This window comes from Tripterygium wilfordii, chromosome 3, assembly GCF_013401445.1.
Source record: "Tripterygium wilfordii isolate XIE 37 chromosome 3, ASM1340144v1, whole genome shotgun sequence".
NCBI classification, from domain to species: domain Eukaryota; kingdom Viridiplantae; phylum Streptophyta; class Magnoliopsida; order Celastrales; family Celastraceae; genus Tripterygium; species Tripterygium wilfordii.
In genome coordinates this window covers 3,980,528-3,990,452 of record NC_052234.1, presented here as the reverse complement: position 1 = coordinate 3,990,452, position 9,925 = coordinate 3,980,528, and the positions used below count along the sequence as shown (strand labels likewise).

The 9,925-nt window shown below is 38.0% G+C and overlaps 1 protein-coding gene across 1 annotated transcript; it reads right to left on the bottom strand.

Moving 5' to 3' along the window:
- Positions 1–363: 363 nt before the first annotated feature.
- LOC119995537 (short-chain dehydrogenase reductase ATA1-like) lies at positions 364–1,283 on the bottom strand. Its single transcript, XM_038842052.1, has one exon. The coding sequence runs from the start codon at positions 1,281–1,283 to the stop codon at positions 435–437; it is 849 nt and encodes a 282-aa protein (XP_038697980.1). The 3' UTR covers positions 364–434.
- Between the last annotated feature and the right edge of the window lie 8,642 nt (positions 1,284–9,925).

Here is a 9,925-nt window from a genome sequence, read left to right as displayed (position 1 = left end):
AAGGTGGTCATGCTTGACAACCGGTGGTCATGCTTGATTGAATCCCAAGATTGTGGAGATGTGATTGATTGTAAATTGTTTGTAATCTTCTTTTCACACCAAGGCAACTCTTGCATATATTCCTTTGGTGATAATGAGAAATTCAGTTGCCCGAATATCCTTTTCTATAGGAAGCCAGTGAAGATGTGTGCGTACCATATAAAGTGAAATTCATTTGCAGCTTCTGTATTGCTAGTCATCATGTTTCTTGTATGCCCCTAGATGATGTCTTGTACAGTTTGATCGTCATAGTAAAACTGCTAAAGTTTTCTTTGATTGTGTTGGTGAAGAAGAGAAATTCCAATTTTGATTCTGATCGCTCAGATGAGTTTTATGGAAGTCTACAAAAGGAAGTGGAAGTCTTGGGTTTCTCTTTCTTTCCATACTTGTATGTTTTAGTTTTCTTCTTTTTGGTAAATGAAGGTCATGTTACTGTTTGCAGAAGTATATCCCCCATCCAGAACAAGATTGTGTGCAGTTATGAAGCCAGAATCTTCGCTGGCAAGAAACAATGCAGCTTGTGCCACATCTTCTAGCGTTCCACCTCTCCCCCGCAGCAGACTTCCTCTCTCCCCAACCATTTTACTCACATCTTCGGGCCCCATATCTGCCGTCCCAATGATCTTTCTGAAGGCATCGACAAGCATCTCCGAGGGGACACCGTGCGGAGAAATGCAATTCACTCGAATTCCATGTACCCCTAACTCACAAGCAGTGCTTCTTGCCAATCCAATTATAGCCTCTTTCGACGACGTGTAGGCGTGTGATCCAAGGCCTCCCATTAAAGCTGCAGAGCTTGATGTGCATATGATGCTCCCTCCTTTTTGGCCTTGAATCATGGCCCTCGCCGCGTGCTTGATTCCATGTACAATTCCATTCACATTGACTGAGAAGAGATGCTTGACTTTCTCCATGTCTATGTTGGTGATGGACCCTCCATACCCAGGAATTCCTGCATTGTTGAACATGATGTCTAATCTGCATTTCCATTCTAATGCAAGCTGCACCGCTGATTCAACATCTGCTTCATTTGCAACGTCACAGTGTATGTATCGACCTTTTATCGAATCAGCAAGGCGTTCCCCCAGATCGTCTAGTATGTCAGCAATGACAACATGAGCACCATTTTGAGCAAATAGTTTTGCCGTGGCTGCTCCAATTCCTCTTGCGCCACCAGTTATTACAGCAACTTTGCCTGTTAACTTCTTGGTTGATAACCCCTGCATCTGAACTTTTGTTTCCATTTGATTCTGCCTTGGAGACTTTGTTGCCCAAATTGCATTAGATATGGGGTTACTTGAATGCCACAGAGATCAAAGAATCACATTCTTTGGGTGTTTGTTTGTTTACTCGACACATTCTTTGTATTCCTTACAACTACATCCAAACCATAAGTAGGCGACCTTTATGAATTCAGCTTTATATTATCGTGGCCCGTCTAATTCTCAACAACTGACTGCCTTTCTCAATTGTGAATTTTAAATCATTCCTAATTTTAAGCTTTTAGTTCATTGTTTGGAATTTGAAACATGACATTGTTGAGGAAGTACATTGATCACCTAATAAGTAAAATACGAATGCTATTATTGGACTTCATTGATTATGATACCAATCTTGAAGACCTGAAAATTTGACGGTAAAGCCTAAGTTGAGACACCTATGACTTTTAAGTTCTGGTCCCTTCGTTACATTACACCTCTTAGGCTTTGTTTGGATTAAAAAATGAAGAGTTAATAAGGGAGAGTTATGGAAGGGGTGAAACCATTACTCACCTTTACTTGGATAGAAGGTAGAGTTAGTAAGAGTTGAAGAGAGTTAAGAGATACGAGTTACAAAATTATCCTTATTAAAGTTGAAATGAATGGAAAAAAAAAATTATGTATGATTTAGAAAATAATAAGCAAATTTTTCTCTCACCTCACAACCCCAAATTGAGGGATTACAAACTGTTAAGTTGGAGAGTTAAGTGAAGGCCCGAGGGGGGAACTTAGCCCCTCCTTAATTGTGCTTAACTCTCTATTATTTAATCCAAGTAAGTTGAAGTTACTCATCTCTTCTAAATCCTCCTCACTTAATTCTCTAAAATATCAATTCAAGTAGGCCCTTAATGTAAATTGATGTATTCTCCTAATGGAGGTGGAATTAGAGTTGATTAAATGTGGGTTTGGACCCGCTTGGGTAACACATTTTCCATAAGTCTCCGTTTGAAGTCCGTATAAGATAATATAATATTATTATTCAATGTATAAGTTAATCATTATATAAGTTTATGCACAAATTAATTCTATTCAATGTTTGGAAAGAATATGGTATTAAACTCCTATAGTATGTCTTCTCAAAAAAAAAACTCATACAATATATTTCTTACATAATACATTGTTTGGTTTGTTGTTTGACAAAATAATAGTATAAAATTTTTGGTAATATGTATGAATTAACAACTAAAACAATAATTAATTTTTACTCATTTTACTCTTATCAGTGTTTTATGGTAATATAATGATAAAAAAATCATCAAATTTCGTCCTTACATAATATCATTACAATAATTTACCATGGTGTCTACAAAAATAAAAAAGAGATTTCTGTTTAATTTTCTCTCTCCGTATATACAGTGAAGGTGAGGGTGTTTTTTTAAAATTATTTGACATGTTACCTAACCTCTTATACTAACTTTAAAACCTCAACCTTCGGTGTGGGGACATAAATGAAAGAACAATTAAATCAAGTGGGGGAACTAGCAAATGAACAAAACAAATGACAAAGATTACCGGAAAGAAACAAAACAATAACTAGGGTATAGTATACCTACCCAACAAACGAGCAAATAAAATGTAGATTTAATCTACAATAGCCGAAATAAATTAGCGAATCAACAACGACAATAAGCGTAAGGCAGTTGAATTTGTTGTTGGTGATTGCGTGTGGGCTGTCTTAACCAAAGACAGGTTTCCTCTAGGGGCGGCCCTGAGCCTGGGCGAGCTGGGTCCTCGCCCAGGGCCCCCAATTTTTTAGGGCCCTAAATTTTGAAAATTTTTAGTTATAGCCATATAGGATAGTTTATTTTAAAACCAATCCCAGCCTATTTTAAGGCCTATAAATATTACTTATAGAGTCCAAAAGGATTTGATAATTAAAACAAACTAATAAAAGTAAGGCCCAACCCAATTCGAAAGTAAGAAATACCACTTTAGGTTTTAAACTCTTAGAAGTTAGACTAGTCCATAAAGAAATTAAGAAAAAAAAAATCAAAAGCCTCTTCAAAAATCAAAAGATTTTTTGAAGTGTGACATTTTTTAATTTTTATGATATTGATGGAAGAGATTTAACTTTAGAATTCAAAGTTTGGTGTAACATTTTACCTAAAGAAATAAAAAAAAACTTATTGAAATACTAAATCATTTGCAAACAATGGATGGTGATTTTTCAAATGCATGGATTGTATATAGAATATTGTTAAACTTTTAAAAACTATATGATAATAACAGGAAAAAAATTAAGGGGCCCCTTTTTTAGAGTTTGCCCAGGGCCCCCATAAACTTGTTGGACCTAGGTTACACAACAGGGGGGGTGAATTGTGTCCCCAAATTCCGAATAGGAATCCCCTTATATCAATTTCACAAATCAAGCACCACACCAAGCACACAAAGTGAGTCTTACTAATATAATTTTCCTAATTTATTTCTAAGCAAACTTGTAACTTAAGTATATAATGCGTCTAGATGCAAAATCCTATCAATTTAATCAATGGCAAAGTATAGTTGCACACAAATGGACCTATATGAGCAATATGAATAAATTGCACAATAGGAACCTATTGAAGCAAAGCTTCTGACAAGATAAGCACTAGAAAGTACTTAACTTGCAATTTTACAGGACAATAGCAATATGCACAGAATAAACAATAATAGAAAGTAAATAAAATAAAGCAAGTTATGTTAGATTAGAAGAGTTAATGAAAGCTGTAAAAGTAAAGCAAGTAAAGAGCACACAAATAATTTATAGTAGTTCGGAGACCCTTCTCCTACGTCTACTACCTAGGTTCACCACCTAGCATTTGTCAACCTTCACTAAGGTGTGGCTTTTCAAGAGCTCCACAAAACTCGTACACAAGGGTTTCAAAATTACCCCAACTCTTCCAAAATCTCACAAATATAGTACCCAGTTTGGGTTTTACAAAGATAGACTCAATGATTCACTCACTCAGTGTTTGCACTCAACAAACTAGAAGGAACTCTCAAGAGATTTTAAAGTGAGGCTCACGGATAGAAAATCAGATTTGAGTTTAGAAGAGCTCACAAGAAGACATGATTCTTCACACCTGGATTAGCACTAAGCTAAAGGTGAAGAATATGAAAGAGTGTTAAGAAACTTTCGTAGCCGAGTGAAGAAAAGATAAAGTATAGCTCTCTGATTTGAAACAATAGAATATGCTTGAGAGTGAAAACTTTTCTTGTGTGATTGGTGGCGTCTCATGAGCTCCTTTTATAGTCCACAAGGACTCCTTGATTTTCTCGGTAATTTGATTCTTCTCAAACCAAATTAATCAATCAATTAATAGCTTTGATTTGATTCATATGATATCCTTCAATCTCTTTCACGTTTTGTCTTTAATAAGAAATAATCTCCATATTTGCAACTCCACCACTTTAGAAACATCTTGACTTTTGCTTGTATGAATCATTAAATATTTTAATGAAGCTTGCCATATTAGAATCATAGCTTGCTGGATTGCTGTTCAATCTTCAAGAATAGCTTGATTCAAAGCTTTATAAATGGAAAGTGATATCACACTTTATTCTCCAATCAACTTGATAATTTTCTCACCAAATCACTTCCCTTGAATTCAAGAGTTCAGAGAATCAACGTGTAACAGTCTTGATTTTGTTTCCCTTCACAGATCATATTTGAGTGCACCATATAGAGACTTTAAGACTTGATATAATTCTCCATAATTCTTGGCTTAATGGCTTCAATCAAATATGGTAAGTCTTTCTTCATTTGAAATCAAACGCCGGCCAACTATCTTTCCATTTAGTCTCTGTAATTTGGCAGCACAAGCAGGAGGTTTCCTTTATGAGAGATTGACCTCCAGCTCTCCATGATTTCGGACAATAAGTAAGGAAAGTAGACCTTTTGCTTTTAATCTTCAAAATATCACCAAGTCAAAAAATTTCTCATGGGAACTGAATCATCCTCTTTAATATAGATCACACGTCTTGTATATGTAACGAAACATTTTATAATGAACTGTTGATGAAGTCCCTCTCAACTTTCCTAAAAATTTGCTTGTAAACTCATTTGAGTTTCATGCTTGAACCATAGGTTAATTTAGGTTAAATAATTAAAATCTAAGCATATAATATCATAACATATATAGACTAATGTGCATGTAAGTTTTCAGCTCAAATAAATATCATATAGTCATATAATAAGTCACATAAATCAATCGGATAATAACATTGCGCAGCAATTTCGGACAGTTAATTGGGAAACGATTTTGAGCAAGAAAAAGTCAAAATTTCTTAATCATGTCTTCATGAAATATGTTTATTATGATGTAAATAATGTCTCTACGAAATTTCAGCTTAATCCGAATTCATCTGATGTAAAAATGATCAGTGAGTTCACAAGTAGATATAAACCCTATCAGTAAAAACCAATCTCAAATTCAATCTTAAATTCATCACATAGTGCATGTAATCAAATAGCACAATAATATTGGATCATCAAAATTAAAATGTAGGACCTTTGGTCCAACAAAACACAAACTCGTTGCTCGTAAGATTGGTCCTCTAGAGGTGGTTAAGCAAATCAATTCCAATGCCTACCGTTTAAAATTTCCTTCGGATGTGCGAGCTCATGATGTGTTCAACGTGAAACATTTAGTGCCTTTTCTGGATGACTCCTCTTTGCTAACCCTCCCCTCTAAGTCGTGGACGACTTCTTTGCAACCCGGCGAGGATGATGTGGTTGGTGATGGAACATGTGAAGTAGATGATATTGCCTTGTCTTATCTGGAGAAGATGGAGGGTGGCAAGCATAACAGACGGGTTCGAACTAAAAGTGGCTGATAATGCATGGATGAATCTTTTAGTTTCTTCGTATTTAGTTCTTTAATTATTTCCTTGTTTTAGTAGTATGTTTGGTCCCTATTAAGGCTTCGTGGAGGAGCATATTTAAATACTTTTGTAGGATTTTCAAGACTCATTATTATTATTACCGCGTTCCTATTTAAACCCCCATATTACTTCTTACATATTAAGGAAGATTCAGTGCACGATTCCATGCAAGTCAAACACAACAATAAATCAAGAGAAAATAATGCAGGGCAGGTTGATCCTATCCATGATTCCAGTAGCAACAAATCAGGAAGAAACAAAACACTATAACGTCAGGCAAATCATAAGGAAATAGTAAAGGAAATACATGTATATAGGCTAGAATTGTGAATTCTATTTATACGTGTTACCATTCTTAGACAAAACATATCCTGTATATATTGGAATACAAGGCAGTGAATAAAAGTGTGCAAAACTTTCAAAAGTCTTCTCTCTTATATGGTATCGGACGAACTCATCTCTAACGAGTCTTCGATCCACCTATTTACCATGGCCGAGAACCAAGGTTCCACTGCACCTATTGTCACATCCATCACCTCCGACAAAAACACTCTTCCTCTTTATGTTCTCACCACCAACACTCAAATTACAGACCAACTCAACCCATCAAACTACCCTCAATGGTGTGCTCAGTTTGATGCCATCTTTATTGGATATGATCTCCAAGGTTATGTTGATGGCACTCTTTCATGTCCATCTGACCTCAATTCCAATTCCACCGCTGACACAACACCTACTCTTACTAAACGTCACTGGATTCGCCAAGACAAGCTTATCCTCTCTGCTATTTTCTCTGCGGTCAGTAGCAATATCAAACCTCTTATTGCTACGTCCAGCACTTCAAGTGAAGCCTGGAACAAACTGAAAAAGCTCTATGCAAGCAAATCCCGCACTAGAGTTCTTCAATTAAAAGAAGAACTCTCCACCATCCAACGTGGCAGTCGTTCAGTTACAGAGTTTCTTCATGGGGTCAAACGCCTAGTTGATGAACTCTCTCTAATTGATCATTCCGTCTCAAATGATGACATCACCCTCTATGTCCTTCAGGGCATTGGACTGGAGTTTCGAGATATTGCAGGCCCGATCCGTACCCGAGAAACCTCACTCACTTTTGAGGAATTGCATGACCTTCTTATTGGTCATGAGACTTATCTTACCAGACTCAATAATGTCTCACAACCTTTGATTGCATCTGCAAACTACAGCCACAAGAAGAACTATTCGGCCTCCAACAACAATCGCTCCAATGGTTCATATCAACGCCAGTTCTCTGGCTACTCTCGTCAGTCACCTCAGCGGTTCCCACACGGCCAGCATCGCTCTTCTCCTCATTCCAAACCTGATACTCGTTCTACTGGCTACAAAGGTAAATGTCAGCTTTGTGGTGTACTTGGTCATTCGGCCAAACGTTGCTCCAAGTTCACTTTCTCCGCGGCTACTGCAAATTACACTACAACCAGCTCTGACAACAACGATAAATGGCTGGTTGATACAGGTGCATCTCACAACATGACTTCTGATTTGTCCAACCTCACACTTCACTCGGCATATGATGGCACAGATGAGGTTATTCTTGGGGATGGTTCAGGTTTGCCAGTCTCACACATTGGTTCTCTTACCTTCAAAACTTCAACTCGTCTTTTTCATCTCAAAGACACTCTTTATGTTCCGTCCATTAAAAAAAATCTACTCTCTGTACATCATTTTACCAAACAAAATGATGTTCTTCTTGAATTTCATCCATTTCATTTCTTTGTGAAGGATCCGAGAACGGGGGTGATACTTCTACGAGGAGAATGTGAAAATGGCGTCTACACTTTACCGGCATCTTTGGCAAACAACTCAACACCACCAGAAGCAAATGTTCATGAACGCACATCCATTGATGGCTGGCATAGTCGCCTCGGTCACCCTTCCCATCGCATTGTCACTCATCTAGTTAATTCCTTTCATTTACCTGTCACCCACGAAAATAGAAGTCATTCTCTTTGTACTTCTTGTTCTATTAATAAAGCACATCGTCAACCTTTTCGTTCAACTAGTCTCACAAGTGCCACTCCTCTAGAGTTCTTGTATACAGATGTTTGGGGTCCTTCCCCCACCACTGGCAAGGATGGCTCTCGCTACTATCTCATTCTAGTTGATCATTACACCAAATACATATGGTTATATCCCATGAGTCAAAAATCTGGTGTGAGCTGCATTTTTCCCCAATTCGAAAATCTCGTGGAAAAACAATTTCAAAAATCCATCAAAAATATTTATTCTGATAATGGGGGGGAATTTCTTGCTCTCAAGAGTTATCTTTCTCAACATGGAATTAGTCATTTTACTACTACACCCCACACCCCGCAACAAAATGGAGTGTCCGAAAGTCGCCATCGTCATCTTGTTGAAACTGGTTTAACTCTTCTCACTGCTGCCTCTCTTCCTCATTCCTATTGGCCTCATGCTTTCAAAACTATAGCATATTTAATTAACCGCATGCCCACATCTATACTTCATAATACTTCACCCTTTGAGGCCTTGTTTGGTAGTCGACCAAACTATCATAAGCTCAGAAAATTTGGTTGCCTTTGCTTCCCACTTACACGACCCTACAATCCAACAAAGCTTGAACCAAAATCTGTTCCATGTCTCTTTCTCGGCTACTCCGCTGCTCGAAATGCTTATGTTTGTGAGTCTCTCTCCGATCAACGTGTGTATCACTCTCGGCATGTGTTATTTCATGAGACCCGGTATCCATATGCAGAAACATCTTTCAAGACGACCTCGCAACAATCCAGCCCGTTCCCGCATCTCTCAGCCTCCTCACCTCATGAAATCATCCCACCGTCACCTCCTACAACACCACATGTTTCATCTTTACAGCAAGCTGGTTTGCCAATGATGTCCGGGTCACCTCCATCATCACATTCTCCAGGTAATCCCTCTTCTCTCTCCCCATTTCCAGATCTAAGTCCTCAAGTGTCTTCTTCTACACCACTATCATCTTCAGGTAATACTAGCCCACCACACACCTCTTCTCTTTCCTTACCACCCACGGTTCCACCACCTAACCGAACTCATAAAATGACTACAAGAGCCATGAACAACATTTACAAACCCAAGCAACTTTCTTTAGTCACAAAACACCCAATGCCCCAAACTCTTGAACCAACTTGTGTGAGCCAAGCAATTCGAGATCCTTAATGGCGTGATGCCATGTCTCAAGAAATAACTGCACTTTTACGTCATGGGACATGGGACCTTGTTCCCAAACCTCCTAATACTAACATTGTTGGATGCAAATGGATTTTCAGGGTCAAGCGCAATTCTGATGGTAGTGTGGACAGATTCAAAGCCCGACTTGTGGCCAAAGGGTTTACCCAATGGCCTGGGTTGGACTACAAGGAGACGTTTAGTCCGATTGTCAAACCAGCAACTATTCGTTTGGTATTATCTATTGCTATCATGCAGGGGTGGCATCTTCGACAAATGGACGTCAACAATGCTTTTCTTCATGGCAATCTCACAGAAGTTGTCTATATGTGTCAACCACCGGGATTTATTGATCATTCCAAGACAGATTATGTTTGCAAGCTAAATCGGTCTATCTACGGCTTAAAACAGGCCCCTCGCGCTTGGTACTCTACTCTCAAATAGGCACTACTTGATCTTGGTTTCAAAAATTCTATTGCTGATCCATCCTTGTTTATCTATCATAAAGCCTCTGTCATTGTTTTTTTCCTGGTGTATGTAGATGACTTGATTCTCACAGGAAA